Source organism: Triturus cristatus, chromosome 12 (assembly GCF_964204655.1).
Source record: "Triturus cristatus chromosome 12, aTriCri1.1, whole genome shotgun sequence".
NCBI classification, from domain to species: domain Eukaryota; kingdom Metazoa; phylum Chordata; class Amphibia; order Caudata; family Salamandridae; genus Triturus; species Triturus cristatus.
The window spans coordinates 605,492,263-605,509,461 of NC_140595.1; the positions used below are offsets into that span (position 1 = coordinate 605,492,263).

The 17,199-nt window shown below is 42.4% G+C and overlaps 1 protein-coding gene across 2 annotated transcripts in view; it reads right to left on the minus strand.

Moving 5' to 3' along the window:
- TANGO6 (transport and golgi organization 6 homolog) overlaps nt 1-17,199 on the minus strand; it is a 753,370-nt gene that overhangs the window by 562,884 nt on the left and 173,287 nt on the right. For both annotated transcript variants that reach the window (XM_085637713.1, XM_085637712.1), the window contains exon 7: nt 17,060-17,142. In XM_085637713.1, coding sequence (XP_085493839.1) covers nt 17,060-17,142 — 83 coding nt within the window. The remainder of the gene's footprint in view (nt 1-17,059; nt 17,143-17,199) is intronic.

Here is a 17,199-nt window from a genome sequence, read left to right on the forward strand (position 1 = left end):
TGTACTGCCCCATATGTCCATCTAATTCTGACCTATCTGTGCCCACATGTTTTAAATTGTACCATACTCAACTCAAGTAATAGGAGCAACCATGAGAGTAAAACAGAACTAATTGTTGTCTGTATTGCTATATATTGTCTGTTTAGATATCTGGTTGGCAGTACTTTGATGTGCTTAGTTACACCTGTTGTGCATGCAGTCCTAGTTGGTATTTCATATTCTACCAATAGTTTGGTTCTTTCTAGTTGGAAAATAATTCACTCTTTTTAGTTCGATGTTTGGTTTCCTGTGTGCGATTTGTGCGTGTGATCTGTTCATTGTGGGAGTCTTTTAGAAATGAAAGTGGTGTGGAGCTTCCGTCTGAGTAACTTTTGGCTGGCGGTGTATGTGGCAGGCGTCTGGCTGGCGAAGTGTTGACTGGCGTTTGGCTCCTAGTGTCCGTGTAGTGACCAGCAGTAAGTCACTAGGTACAAATAGTCACCGACACGCCAGTCCACACATTCCGCTAGCTGCCAAGCATTCTGACGGCTGTGTCTGAACTGGCATCTGGCTGGCGGCGTGTGTGTGTGTGTGTAGTGACCAGAAGCAAGTCACTACACACACACTTGCAGCCAAATGCCAGTCCACACACTCTGTCAGCTGCCATGCAATGGGATTGTTGTGTCATCCTGTGGGCGAATGAAAGTGATCTGCACTTGAATAGCACTGTTTGTTGATGTGAGTGTTCTAATGTGCTGGGCCCGCGGCTGGAGTTGTGAACGGTTTGGTGTGTGTGATGCATGAAAGATGTTTGAATGACCTGTAAAGAGGTTGGTGTTGTTTTGTGGCTTTACAACTCATGAGCTGTGAGTCACTGATTCAGTATTGGAAAATTATAATTATCTTATGAGCAATAATTTTTACATTTTAATTTTTGTGAAATCTTCTGTTAATAAAATTTACATTTGGAACTTTTCACTCGCCCAATCCAACCAGTGTGTGTATGCACTTGAGTAGTAGATGGTGGTGCAGTGATATTGGTCTTTCCTGTCTTTCTCTGACAGGGTGTACAAAGTTTCTAGGCAACATCTACAAACCCCAGATATTTTCAGAAACTAGAGACCGAGAGGTCTTAAGGGTGATGTGTCTTGCTTGGATCCCACAAGGTTTTCATACTGAGATGCCCTTGCAATCCTGAAACAACACTAAAAACACACCTTTTCATTCATATACAAGTGACTAGTGACAAGTGACTCAAAGTACTGGAATCTGTGGGGGCAGCAAATGTCCTGTCATCCAGAGTCCCCACGTCTCCTGATAAAAATGGAATTTCACTTGTGTGGGGCAGCCTAGCACCCGCAAAAGGGCTGGGTCCAACACGCAATGTGGCAACATCAACAAAAGGGGTAGGTGCAGTTTTTGGGCCTGAGCTTGGCCTACCAAACCCAGGCATTTCTGAAAACTAGAACCCAGGCATTTCTGAAAACCAGACACCCAGGGAAGTACAGGGTGGTGTGCATTTCATGGATCGCCCAGTTTTGTTACCCACAATGCTCTGCAAACCTCAAACTTTGCGTAAAATTGCTCTTTTTCCATGCATTTTCTGTGACATATTCTTCCAGAGTCAGAAGGAATCAAAATTCCTACCAGTCAGCGTTCCAACGCTTATCCCGATAAAAATGCTGCCCCACTTGTGTGGGTGGGTCTAGTGCCCATGACAGGAACCGATCAAACTAAGGTCAATGGGAGTCCTCGCAAAGGGACACTTATTGACCTTGGTTTGATCTGTTTCTGTTGCAGGCAGTATGCCGAGTCACACAAGTGAGGTACTCTTATTTGGAGACTTGTGGGAATGCTAGGTGGTAGAAAATTTGCAGCTAGCTACATTGCAATAAAAGGGTCAGTTTTGTGTCCATGTTGCGTTTTGGTGTCTTCTCTGTCGCGGCCACTAGTCCTAAACACACAAGTGTGGTACCCTTTTATCGGGAGACTTGAGGGAATGGTAGGAAATTTGTTGCTCTCCACAGAGTCCAGAACTTTCATCACAGAAATGTGAGGAAAATGTGTTTTTTTAGTCAACATTTGAGGTTTTGAAGGGCTCCTGGGGAAGAAAACTTATCGAGAGCCACACAAGTCACCCCAACTTGGATTGCCCTAGGTGTCTAGTTTTCAAACATGTGCAGGTTTGCTAGGTCTCCCTAGGTGCCGGATGATCTACGGCCCAAAATTCACAATTACCAGCATTGCAAAAAAGGGTCAGTATTCAGTAGAAAAAATGTGGCGAGTCCATGTTGCGTTTTGGGCCCTTTCTTATCGCGGGCACCAGGCTTACCCACACAAGTGTGGTAACCTTTTTATCAGGAGACTTAGGGGAACACACTCTGCATTTGTGCCTTATAAATGTAAGCCAGTGTGTAAGAAAAAAGACATGTTGGGAAATGCCCTCTAAATCACATGCTAGTATGGGTACCCACAAATTCAGAGATGTGCAAATAACCACAGCTCCTAAACTCCACATCTTGTGCCCATTTCAGAAATATATAGGTTTCCTTGATACCTATTTTTCACTTTTTATATGTTACAATGTGAATTGCTCTATACCAGGTACAGAATGAAAAAACATTGTAAGGTGCAGCTCAGTTATTGGCTATGGAAAAAAACACAAATTCTATATATCCCTGCAACCAGAAGGGTCTAGCGGATGTAATAGCATATTGCTTTTGGACATCGGCCATTGGGACAAGAAGTTACAAATAAAAACATTGTTACAAATCAATGTTTATTCCTTCTATTCTTCTATATTATTTTTATTTCAACAGTTAGTTTCTTTGAGAAAACCTTGAGGGATCTCCACAAATGACCCTTTGCTGAATTCAGAATGTTGACTACGTTTCAGAAATCTATAGCTCTCCAGGAGCACTCATGAGTTTCACAGTGGTTTCCACCACAAACTGGAAGTAGGTTGACAGCACAAAAATTAGGAACACTGGGTTTTAAATGTCTGTGTACAAAATCACAAAATTTAGGCTTAGCCTTCTCCCACTGAATGATCAGAAAGCTAATTCGAAAACAAAGTTTACAGTAAATTACCAGTCGATTGTACATTCAAGTCTTTAATCTGTAACGGTTGAATATTATACATCACATCTGGTGAATTGTCCGATTGTAATACTTTGAAGGAAAATAACAGATTTTCAGTACAATCATCAGTTAGAATAACAGTGGTATGTATACAGGTTTCCAAAAATCCCTTAAGCTCAACAAGTGTGGAATAATAATAATAATGACGAGTTTGTTTAAACCTGCTTTTTACAGCAACAAGAGCAACCCATACGTCCTTGTGAACTGGGTATTAATGCTATGCAAAGAAAATGTTCACAAGGAACTCATTTGAAATTCACCCTATGTTAATGCAAGACAATCATTTCTTGCTTGAGTTAATCAAGGAGCTACAACAATTAATGCAGGGTATGGTGTATCAAATAATTCGTAAATATTCAGATTATTTGTGAAACCCACACAACAATATACCAATCTGGCTCACTTCAGCCGAAGTGAGCGTGATTTATTTCATAATTTTATACACCCAACCCCAACCCTTCAAGAAAAGTGTTACATGGGGCAGATATAAAAACAACAACTTAATTGGATTTACAGACTCCTCGGCAGGATCGGACACCTCAGACGATGCAGGTGAGGGACCCAGCGGAGCACAAAGGAACCAACAGCAGCCTTTTTTAGGCCAGGCACAGAGAGGCAGAGGAACCAATCGCAATCAGAAGAGAATATGGCATCAGTTCGTGGGAGAACGACAGACACGCCGTCAATACTACACCTGGGGACCGGAAGGTTAGCACACGAGGTATAAGTAATAAGCCAAGGGTCCTCTACCTCCGTGATCGCGATCACTGATACTACAAACACAGACGGAACCATTCCCTTCTTCAACCTCTCGACACACATATTGAACAGTAATGAACTGTCTCTCCTAAACAAAGGGTTGTCATATGTACTCACAGAGAGAACTGACTTTTTTAAACTACAGACTGAACTCCATACATTTTTCAGAACAATAAGACTGAGAGTATTCTTCAGCAACAACCAAGGTCCTTCACGCCCAGAGAATACAGTATTACGACCGAAATCGACCTTCATACCTGCTAATAATATGATGCCTCCTGAAATTTTAGCATTCGAAAAAGGAGTACTAGAAGACATTCTCAATCTCAAAGAAAAGAAAGTGTTCACTCCGTTTAACATAAGACAAGAACGACAAGCACTGAATGAGCTTAAGAAAGACAACATGATCATCCTGAAACCAGCGGATAAGTGAGGAGGTATTGTGATTCAAGAAAGATCCAAGTACGAGGCAGAAATAATGAGGCAATTGAACAATACCCACCACTATAAAGAATTACCACGTGATCCCATTGGGATTATCCAGAAGAAGATACTAGAGGTCACCACCAAGGGGCTAGAAAAAGGTTTTCTAACCAAACCAGAATTTGAATTTTTAAATCAGAAGAATGCAAGAACTCCGGTTCTCTATACTTTACCGAAAGTGCATAAAGACCTTACTAACCCATCAGGCAGACCGATCTTGTCAGGATGTGGATCTGTCCTTGAGCCCTTAGGACATTACATCAATAACTTCATTAAAGACTATGTTCCTATTCTACCAACATACGTCAAGGATAGTACATACATGATAAATCTGATCGAAGGAATGGACTATGACCTGACTCAGGAAATACTAGTGACCCTAGATATAGAGTCGTTATATACGAACATTCCTCAAACTGAGAGCATCGATGTCATCAAAACGATTCTGAACACACGTCCTGCACCCATGATGGTCCCCACTGAATTCATCACGGATTTATTGGAAATTGCATTAACTATGAATTACTTCAAATTCGACATGAAATTTTATCAGCAATGCTTAGGGACTTCGATGGGCTCTATTTTTGCACCGAATCTGGCGAACCTCTATGTAGGAGAATTAAAATCAAGTTTATCAACTCTATAAGCAATCTATTCGTCAACAACATAAAGTGTTGGAAACGATTCACTGATGATATTTTCCTTATATGGGCACAGAAGAAAGTTTGGATTTGTTAAAAAATTACATGCACCAGTGTCAATCAGCACTAAAATTCACCTACAATACCAGCAGAGAAAGTAACCCCTTTCTTGATCTACTTATCAAATGCCGTTACAATCAACTTGGTGTGACCCTCTATCGCAAACTAACAGATAGAAATACTCTTCTACAATACAATAGCTACCACCACAGGGCCCTGAAGGATGCTTTACCATACGGACAGTTCTTGAGACTGAGGCGTAACTGCACAGAAAAAGAAGACTTCTTCAAAGAGGCTAATATATTAAGCAACAGATTACGTGAAAGAGGATATCCTAAACGACTTGTCAATACGTCCATGAAGAGGGCTTAGTACAGCCCAAGGGAAGTACTGCTAACAAGTAAAACAAAAGACCAAACCAGCAGAAGCGTATGTGTCACCACGTTTTGTCCATTAAGCACACAAGTCACCAAAATTGTCAAAAAACATTGGCCTACACTGAACACTCTCATGACAAAGGGTAAGAACATAAGGGACCATCTGGTACCAGTTCCAGCTAACTTTTATTTACATAGCTGTTACAAAGCGTCCCTCACACAGGAAACGACGCGATCACAAAGCGGCACACGATTATTAAGTAAGTAATTCCTTAGTGTGTATGTCCGCAATGGCAGACTATACCTTTATAGACACGCGATTAATGACAGCGCGTCTCATTGCTTCTCCCCAGCCCGTGAATGCCTGCTGAATAATTAAATTACGGCTTACTGAGTATCTCAATCGGGTAAGTCTATTATTAATTTTCCCATGGTTAGTGTAATTTCAAGCAGTTCTGTCCGGTATTGACTCAGATTTATCGTTCAGATAACGGAAGCAACCTAAAGTGGATTTACTAGCCCTGCAGTCTGGTAGTCCCGTGAACTAAGTGGAGGGATTTACCAAGACTTTAAGATATACAATTTTGAAACCGGCAAAGTGATGATTACCAGAGAATAAATCCTCGGGTAAGCTTGAATCCTACGCATTATTGATTGAACAAGAAGTCACATTTATTTTATTTTAAATGGCTCCTGACAATACCCTTTCTAGTAGGTCCATCCTTCCTCATCCTGAACTTTGGGAAGTGTCTCCATTCACCAGAAGAATCTCACTCTAACAAGACTACTAATGGTAAGCAATTGCTCACCATTGCCCATGACTTCATGTCTACAATATCCATACAGTACCACTAATTTACATCATCATTCTTTTCCAATGGACCCCAGTACTCTTATCCTGAAGAGACCCCGTATCGAGAGAGGGTCGAAACGTCGTCGACTTCATAAAGGGAGAGCTTCTAAATGTTATAAAAATTATTCTTTGCACTACAAACTCCCCTTTTGTGTATTTCCAATAACCAATTTTCCTGTTTTCCAGTCACCTTTGAAACACTTTGTGCACCACTTTTAGGTTATGGTCACTTCACTGGGGTTCACTAAGATCACCACATAGTGTACATACTGTATATACTGTGAGAAATTGTATTTTTTCTTCATTCATTTTTGTGGTACTTGTTTTGTAATTTCTATTATGAAATAAATCACGCTCACTTCAGCTGAAGGGAGCAAGATTGGTATTTTGTTTAAACCTGGGTAGAAAATAGATATTGACAATCAAAATCTGATTTTTAATACCGCCTTCTGAAGTGTAGTTAATCATTATGCCTTCGGTATGTAAACTGTTATTTACTAAAGTATGCAGACCTCTGCTTGGACGACCCATTTTGTATTGCGAGAACTTAGAAGATAGTAAAATCAGATGAATTAAAGGACAAAAACTTTGAAGATTCTTGCAAGTAAATCACACTGTAATTGCATAAAATGTGATTTCAGTAGTTTTATTCCACTGATAATTTGTCTCTTGATACCGCTTATGTTCCATGAATAAATCAGAAGTTTGTTTTTGCAATTATTTTGTACACTTCGTCTGATGTTCAGGACGTTGAGGGGAAATAAATTAAATGGGTTGAGTTCCCCATATAATGTTACTCGAATCTCTTGAAAAAAATTGTTCTATGTTTGTCTGGTTACAAAAATGGCACTGAATAGAGAAATCTTTGATAATAAAAATGTTTAAGTTGTCACCATCATTAGATCATAAGTCTTCCAGACCCTTAACATTACTCATCTTGTCGTGCAGTGATCGGACAACAGAATATTCTCAACTAAGATAAACCGGTCTAGAAATGTTCAGATATTTTGCTTTTTGAACTGGAGAAGTACAATTCCCCATGCAACCAAATCTTTTCTCCTCGCCCAAATGTTAGATCGAAAACTTTTGACACCAAGTTGTATGAGTGATTTTTTATTACAAGCAATTGTCTTGTATTACCTAACACAATCTAATTCACTGGAGGTGAGGTTACATAATTCAGGAAAGTGCCTCTATAGTTTCAGAATATTTTGATGATTGAGAACATCATGACATCTTTCAGATTTATATGTGGGGCATAAGTCCCACTCAGTGGTTTCAAACTCATTGCTAGCTTTTTTTGTAAAGGTACCACTGACACCATTTATGGCTCTTAGAGAAGACGGCCTACTAGGTTCTTTTTATTCCCTTATGATCCAGATGTCAATTTTAATTTAGAGGAATTGGCATTGTCAAGCTTAGCAATGATCATTAAATCATGTGGTCACTTAAGGCTGATTGATGCTTGTTGAGGGATGATTTCTTCGTCTGTTTTTGCTGCGAAATTTATGGATGAAAGTGAGAGAGCTTTAACAAGTAATGGGAAGTTATCTGCTATGCTTTTCACAATTTGAGTTGGAGAGGACAAAAGATGTTCAATTGATTGATTGATAGCTTTCTCTCCACATTGTTTGATGCATGTGTTAGATTAACAACCACTTAACTATACATTTGCTGCATCGTAGTCTTCTGACAAGTCTGCATGAGTTTTTGTGTGGGAATTGTTTCCTTCTTGATCACCATGAACAATATTTGGGATGACATGTTCTGAACTGACATTAAATGATGCATTTTGATTTATTTTATTAGATATGATTGATTATGGGGAACAATTTCCGAGGGTTTGACCCTTTAATATTTGTTACTTCTGTAACTCTGTCTAAAGCAAGATTTTTATTTAGCTTCCTTCATTTATATAGCCAGCATTTACTTAGATAAAGCTGGAATATAATTACGATTCCTCATTTTCATTTATGAGTATAGTAGTTTTGAGACGGATTTTTCTTAGTGCTGTAAGTTCCGCGTGAGGTAAGGTATCCCTTTTTGGCGAATCATAAGTGTAGAGGTCTCTGCAGTAATTGGTGGTGTTTGTGATGGATTATGAGCATATTTTTTGAATGATTAATGCTATCTGAGGGGTTATTGGTATCTATTATATTTTGAGTCAAGATCGAGTCCTATGATTTAGTTAGTGATATGTCAACTTCACTTGGAAGTAGCTCTAGTTGGTCAATAATATCATCTACCTCCGACAGGTTAACAATGCTAGGTTCAAACCTTTTTAACATATGTTCAATTGTTGGTCTTGGTTATTAATTTTCATGAAGTTAAAATTCTGTTTAATAATAGCACTTGTTCTGATAACAGATGAGAATGATAGAATTAAGTATCAGACATTTCGGTTAATATCAAACCTATAGCTCCCACTGAAGTTAAAATAAGATATAATGAAAGGGTTCGTTCCTCATACAATTGGTCGATGATGTGTTGGTCTGTACCGGTTGTAGAAGGACCTTTTTTAACAGCAAAGGTGAACATTGTGCGTCTAGGGCCGCTGACATATCTAATTTTGTTAACAGATCAGAGTTATTTAAAGAATTGTTGGTTCCTCGTTGTACATCATTTAAAAAAAATCTTTTTATTAATGTTTTTATAACAAGTAAAGCATAATTCAAAATATGCAGTGCAGTCCCATATTTAACAGGATTCATCAGAAGGCAGTTTAGTTGTTAAAATTGTGCTCCATCATATGTTCTATTGGCAGTATAAGTAATTGCGAGGCCTTTCGGTCCAAGCACCTCCAGTGGAATCCTACAACTCTGCTTGGATCTTACATAACAAACAGTTTGCCTCCAGCTTATTCGGCTTCCTTACTATGCATGGAGTGCGATATAAGTGCTAAAGGGGTTCATATGTCTCTCCTGGCAAAAGGCCACATCTGCCAGCCAGTCCTTTAGCCACAGGCAAGCGTGTCATCCCCAGTGTATTGCCACCTTCCTCTTGGCTAAAAGCAGCATCATAGCCGTCAGCCAATGGCCAGCGGTCGGAATGTCTTTGCCATATCCTGTCAGTGCCACTAGTGGCGTTCTTGGCATTGGGTGGCCAGTCACTTCCTCCAGAAAGGTATACATTTCAGACCACAAACACCCTATCATAGGACATTCCCAAGCCAAGTGTAGGAAATCAGCATCTTGATTGCTACAACGTTAGCATCTTGTGTCAGGCAGCAGGCCCATCTTGTACTACCCAGGGAGAGTGTGATATATGTGAAGGAGGAATTTGATGTGAATGAGGTGTAGCCAATAGTTTGGGGAGAGCATGCGCTTCATGGGGCAGCAGAATATCAATTTCTCTTCAGTTGAATCTGCACCAATGCCTGCCCGTATCTCTCAAATGTCCTAGATTTAACCACAGGGGCTTTATCTCCCATGACTGTGTATAATCTAGAGATTAGCCTCCTAGGAGAGAGGGTATTGAGGATGCAGTCTAGCGCAGGGACAATGTACTATGAGCTGTCTTGCAGACGCTCCGACTCAATAATAAAGGAAAATATCAAGCGGTGTACATTACTTGCAGGCTCGCGCCACTTTTAGGGAAAAGAACGTGCCCGCCCGATATAGGTCGCCCATTTTCTCCAATGCTCCTAACGGCTGTTGCACCCTCTCTTCCTCTGCAGGGGGGCAACAGTGGATTGTCAGCTAGTTTCAGTTTAGCAGAGTAGAGGCAGTCCAGTCGAGCCCTACAGTGTAGCCAACTCCATGCCCATGCCGTACATTTAACAGTGTCAATCGGGTCTCTAGGTCTTGTTGGCTCAGTACAGATAGCAGTCAGTGGAGGGCATGGGTGGGTACTGTCTGTTTCTATAGCAGTATGAGGCAAGTATTGTGTGTGGAAGAACCAGTGATGGGCGAACTGGGCTTGTGCGCAGTAATAATACAATTTCATATCAGGAGCACACAGTCCTCCCTGTTCAGGGGGCAGGGTCAAGCTTCCTCACGCTAATCTTAGCTGCCATACAGCCCACGCCAGCTGAGTCAAAAGGTAGGGAATGCGATTAAAGATCAGAGGTATGGGAATATTAGCAAACAGATAGAGAAACTTGGGCAGAACTACCAATTTGGCAATAGCCAGTCTCCCAGCAAGGAACAGAGGCAAGTTGATCCATATTGGTATCCACTCATGTAGCTACATCGTGGCTCTCCCATAGTTTTCACGTCAAAGAAGGGAGAAATTCCTGATGATCCGAATCCCCAGATACCCGACAGTCTCACCCGCCCACTCTAAAGGGTACTCCGTAGGTAATCTCTCTGTATTGTCAGAGGAAAAATTACAGACTTCAACCAGCTGATCATGATTCCAGTTAAGGTGCCAAATTGTATGCACTCACGCAACATGGGTGCCAGGTTCTAGGCTGCATTCTTTACATATATGGTGACGTAGTCTGTATACACTGAGATGACAAGTTTCTGAGCTACAAAGTTGAGGCCTCGATTGGACTGATATTGACTCAGGCGTCTAGCAAGTGGCTCCACAGCTATGGTATATAAAATTGGCAAAAGTGGGCATCCCATTCACGTGCCTCTCTTGATTGCTGTGGTATCTGACACTCTGCTGTTCCCCCATAGTCAAGCTGTAGGGAGCTTGCATTGGAGCTTAATCTATTAAAGAAAGGGATGAAGCATATTCATTGCAGCAGTGCAAATAAGAATTGCCACTCGAAGGCGTCGAAGACCTTCATGGAAGCTAGGAAGAGCGCCACCACAGAGAGTTGTGGATTGAGGATGTAGAGTAGGGCAAAGACAGTATGAAGATTATATGCGGTGGAGCGCCCCTGGGTCAAAGCTCGACTGATCCAGTTGGACTATGATGGGGATGAGAGGCAGTATCTTTACTGTGAGCATACATGCCATGATTTTGTTATCTGCATTTGGATAAATGCCTGTAGGAATCACAAAGGTTGGGTTGCTTGCCAAGCTTTAATATTGTGACAGTCAGGGCCTCTCGGGGAGTAGATGGCCAGTCTTCCTGGCTTCTTCATACATTGCCAATAAGAGTGGGGCCAATTCCTCTGCATATTCCTAGTAGAAATGGGCCGTCAGGCCATTTAGACCCAGGAAGTAAGTCCTGTGTTTCTTCTTCTACACACAAAGGCGACACACATAGGCAATGCAGAACACAGGGTTGTGAAGTGACCTCAGTACGATGTCCATAGATCAGAGGAAGGATTTATGTAGGGACAGAAGGTGGAAGATTCCCAAGCATGAGTAAAACTACTTTGCTTCCAGTCATGCTACAGATTACTTGGATGATATTATTTGTGGGAAATGGTACAGGAATTGCCTATGGCTACTATCTAGCCATTGCAGCTGGATAGAGTCGCAGTAGGCAGTAAGTCTGTCAGGGTGGATTGGGCCAGTGAAGGCATATAGAGTAGAGTACAAGCGGAGCATATCTTGATTTATGTTTGCCCAGGAGTGACATGGCACCGGTTCTGCATTCATTAGCTCTGTGATGTATGATTTTGTTTTTAGTACAACAGCTATGGTCTTGCCTGCCTTGTCTCCCTCAGCAAAACGGCAAGCCGTGACCTCCTTGTGCAGGAAGCGTGTTTCACTTTCAGCAGTTTCTTCATATTCAGCCATCTTTTGAAGGATGTGTGCAAAGCAGTGCATATCTGCCTTCAAAGGAGCGAAGTCCTTGATCTTGGAATTCGCGTTCTAGCACCTGCCGCCACCTGCGCAAATCCCGGAACATGCCAGACTGTTTTGATATGCACCTGACCCAGATATAGGCATTAAAGGCTTCCCAGACTAGCCCAGGGGAGTCTGCCATTCCAATAATGTAATTGACGAATTCAATATTTGCACCCTACATCTCAGCGTTAAAGGAGGGTCTGGGAGTGCATTAAAAGGCAGTCTCCATGTGAAAGCGTGGTCAGCTGCACCCCCTGATGACTATGTTAAGACCACCGGACCATGGTCAGACACTGTACGAGGTAGATAATCAATACTCTTGGTGTGTGTGCATATGTCCCTAGTGACAAGTGACTAGCCAATAATTTATGCGTGACCATGCGCCACAAGGAGGCGGTTACACAGATGCCTTCAATTGCCAGGGGTGCCTAGCGTGCCAGAAGTATCAAGCAAGTCTTGATCAGGCAGGACAGTCTGCAGGTAGGTATCAGCGTGGAGGAATAGTCCAACATTGGACTGGGATTTGTCTATGCGAGGGTCAAGGACTATGTTAAAATCGACCCCCGAGATCACCATTGAAACGCCCAGGGCAACAATTCTATCCAATACCGTGGCAAAAATGTCAGGAGAGTCCACATTGGGACAATGCTCACATTTAATAGTGACCTTCATGCCTAGAGGTGTCCTGTGGACAAGTACATAGCATCCATCTGAGTTGCAGATCGATTGGAGTGCATGTCTCTGAAGGTCTCTTCGAAATAGGACAGCTATCCCTTGTGCATATGCTGGGCAAGTGGACATATGCATCTCTAATCCATCCCACCCGTATTTGGAGCCAAGTGTTGTCGGTGAGATGGAGTTCCTGTAGCACTACTATGTCAGAAGGTGTCTTTGGAGGTATGCAAACGTTTGCCTTACATTTCTGGGATCATTCATACCACATATATTCCAGGATTTGAGAGTGATGTATTTCGTGGTAATTCATTTAGTAATGCGCACAGAGCCCCAAGTTTCATGTGGGCCGATAGTTCTATGGAGCGGTCACACTGGACCCAGCAAGCAGTGAACAGGAGCGGCAACTGATGTGTGCATTGTGCAGTGTTGCATGAGATCTGCTTGAGGACAGTTTTCTAAACATATCCGTCCCCTTCCTCCCACTTCAACATCCCCAACTTGTTGAAGAACAGACCCATCACCCCTATCAGAAAGACAGAATTCACAACAACAAACACCATCGTCCCAAATACAAGTGATACACAAGCTAATCTGGGTATCACTCAAAATTCTTCCGCATTCACAAATTGACCCATGGTGCACATTTTGAAGCTAGGTTAACAAGACACTATGCATGTGATTATTTTCTGTGTGTATACTTTGCATGGAAGCAACCTTTCACTGAGCCATTTCTTAAAACTAAGCACGCCCAAAACTATAGGAATAGACAGTTTAATGCTCGGTCTTTTGGCCTACACCCACCTCAGATATTTGAAAAGCAAAAACCAGACACGCTGCTTGAAAGGTTTACTTTTTCCAATGCACAATTGCCTCTTTAAAAATACAGAACTTAAATCCTATGACTCATCTATATAGGCATTATCAAATCAATAAAAAAAAGCTGTTGGGTCACAGTGCTGTTATGAACAAATGTTCTGTGCTAACGTGGTTCACTTTAATAGTGCCACAGGGTGGTCACATGGCTTTAAACCACCTGAGAACCATTCACTAGTCCTGGGCTTTCCCTTTACAAATCACTATCTTGTGCATATGTCCAACCACCTGAGGTGGACAGAACTAAAGCTATAACCTCCAGAACGCATTCATTTGTCAAATAAAACAACGAATGTAAATCAGCGACCTTGTTAATGTCGCTGAACTTGGTCATCTCAGGCGGGTAAAGTTTAGAGGTCTCTAAGAGCCAAACACCTCTCACCTCGAGGCTCTTTGAACCCTAATATCTCACTTGCACCCCAGCCATCGCACACACATAAATGAACGTTCGTTCAAACACTGCCAACATTCACTCACACACAGAGGCGCACATCACTCGGATTACCAGAGGCCACTGCTTGGGACATGGCCTGTGAAGGACATGCAGCTCTGCACATCACCGGTCCCAACTTCAAGGAAGCTGTGCGGCCTTCTCCATTACCCAGAGTGATATTTCACTCAGAAGAGCACTGATCCTCTCACTGGAACTGATGACTGTGCTGCAGACAGGCGCCTGGAACAATGAATCACTCTGTGTCATTGAAATGTTCAGAGGGGAGAGGGCTGAAGCACCAGGGCTCTGTGCTCCGCAGCCTCCTCCCAGCTCGCCCTCTTTCAAGGTCTTTACTAGGGTAAAGGGAGCCCGGCCATCACTCCATACCCTGCAGTTCCTGTTTCATCACGACAGGCCCTGTTCATCCACATGAACCCTCTAGTCTTCCTGTAGTCTCTCTAGTGGGTCACAGCCTCCCTGGCATGGACCAGGAGGTAATATATTATCAGAACAGAGCTTCGTTGATCCTGTAGTCTCTCTAGTGGGTCACCCACGACATGGCTTCTTCTTCATGCTTCCTCTTCATGCAGAGTCTTTTGCTGGGTCATAGTGCAAGCAACAACAAAGAGATGGAACAAGTGCTTACATTAATTTCGGTTACGGTAACGGCTCCGACCGAAACCAGTTCATCATGTTTTGCCCACTGTGCCAAGGGAGTAGTTATATGGAAATCAAGTTTGGCTCCACTCCAACAGGAAAAGTCCAGCCTTACCAGCTGGGCTAGGTCCCTCCAGACACTAACACGAGCAACCCCAGGCCAGTTCTGGTCTAGTAAGGCCTTATCCGTGAAGAATACCTTCAGTCCTTTGGTAAAGGGGCCACCGAACCCACCCCTGGAGAAATAAAGTGAGGAGGAAAGGAATGCTTGAATTAATTTTAGCCACTGTAACTCTTTGGGCCACATTCCAGCCCATCAGATTCCGCCCACTGTGCCACTATAAAACGAAACCAGCCACATGCAACTGAGTGTTGTTTCTGCTGCAGCAGAGCACTCCAGTCTTAACTGCACGGCCAGCTCCTCTCCAGATGGAACACAAGAGATGTTCAATAGCACTCAGACTCGCCAGGCCCTGTGGATTCTGAGAAAGTAACTACTTTTCCGCAGCATGGTCCTGTTGGCTTGGGCTGTCGAGGCTCAGTAAGGGTTTGCTAAAACTCATGAGAAGGATACAGACAGGTGATGTTTTTGTCGTAACTGGTGATGTCATTTTATAGTTTAGATACCTTCCTATTTAACATATTCGTGATTTCAACCCTGTGTAAATCACTCTCACAGGTCGAAATGATAACATTCTGTACTCAGGGCAGTGGCTATTGTACACAATTACTGTACATATATGTATTATGAACATACACTAACATCTAGAAGAACAGGACAGCCATTGTTGGATAGAAGTGCTGTTTTACAGCACACTGATTTTGCACATTTGCCACCATCTCTCCACTGCATCGGCCCTTGGCACAAGTAGCGAGGCTTTCTTTTTCTTCCAACATCAGAGCTGATTGCATTTGTTTTTGTAAGGCATAGATAATTTCATTATAAGAATAATTTTCCACTCATTATGTTTGGAGTCCTGTATATTTGATCACCTAATTAGCAGGTGATTAATTAATATTACGTATTTATATTGAGAGGGTAGCTGTTCCTAAAGAAAGAGGTAGGAAGATCTGCTGTGTGTGCTTTGAGATTGGTTGGGCCGGAATGAGTGTGGGGAATTTCTCCTTTGAAATTTAGTGCCCTCACACACCCTTTCAGGTGTCCTGCTTCATCATAGGGCGTTGCTCCTCGTGGGGGTGGCGCTGCAGTCCCCCACGGGCCCCGCAAGAGGGCTCTTTGTCGGAGTTCTTTTAGGAGACGCCGCAGTTGTGCATGGGGGTGTGTGGGTATGTCTATGAGGGATGTGAGTGGTGCGTTAAAACTACTAGGTAGAAACCAAGACCTTTATTCACGGCTCTATCTAGCATTGATTAAAAATGATCCTGGAGGTCCTCAAAAAAACAATATAATGAGGGCAGATATAGAGTTTACTGCAACTCTCAGGATAGGTGAGTGAATAGGGAGTGAAAGTTCTAGAAAAATAGGGTCAACATGTTTCGCGCTTCAGAGTAGGTCCTTAAGGGATCCGATCTTTCTCTGTCGCCTAATCCGAACCGCTGACGGAGCCCTTCCCTTTCATCTCATAGGGTTGGGTGTAGGTTTTCCAATAAGAAGGAGCACCTACCAGCGCGACGACGCAATTTCCCCTTACTATCAAGGTACTATAGGTTCACAGTACTTCACTTTCACTGGAACCTTTTCTTTTTCATTCATATACTTTTTAGATTCACCTGTCTGATTTGGTCCTGACGAAGCGCGATCGGATCCCTTAAGGACCTACCCTCAATATAAATACGTGATTTTGAGGGAGCATGGGTACTGGACCTATTTTCTAATTATGCTCCCGGTCCCCCCCTCTTTTTGTTGATGGATTAATTAATATTGTCACAAATGCCTTAATTGGGACTGTTTGATTCTTTTGCTGTAGCAATTACAATATATATAATTTTTGTAATACATATAGCTCCCAAAGGAGCCGCGGGTTTCTTTAAATTGATTCCCGGCGTTTTGGGACAGCTAGGTCTTTAAAAGATTGTCTTGTTAGAAATAAGCAGACCGGTCTTGTAGGATGTATGCTTTCATCACACTCTCGAATGCAGTCAAAGCACAAACAGTGACCATGTTAAACATACAGCGGGGCCTGTGCCATATGTAACACTATAGAAGTACCTAAAGCGACACGCCACAAGTCAGTTACTAAGTGAAGCAACTGTGTTTTTTGTATTCACATCCACTGAAGCAATCAACCAAACTGGAGTCATTTCACCAAAAGTTTTTCTTCTTTTCACCCTTGGTACCGCTTCTCTTATACTGCCATGAGCGGATCAGCAACAAATCAGAACCTTGGGTAACTCAGCATCACAAGTATAACAGGTCTACAAAACGTGAAGCACTGAAAGCAGGTAGATAGAGCGAAAAAGAATCCACTACATACCTTAAGGATGTCTTCTATGCAGTCAGACAGGCTGAACTCTGCCACCAGCACAGTCTCTGGTGTCCAGTCTTTGTCGATATTATCTAAGACAGAGACAAGGGCACTTTCAATGAATGCCTTAGACACTTGCACAAGAGGCT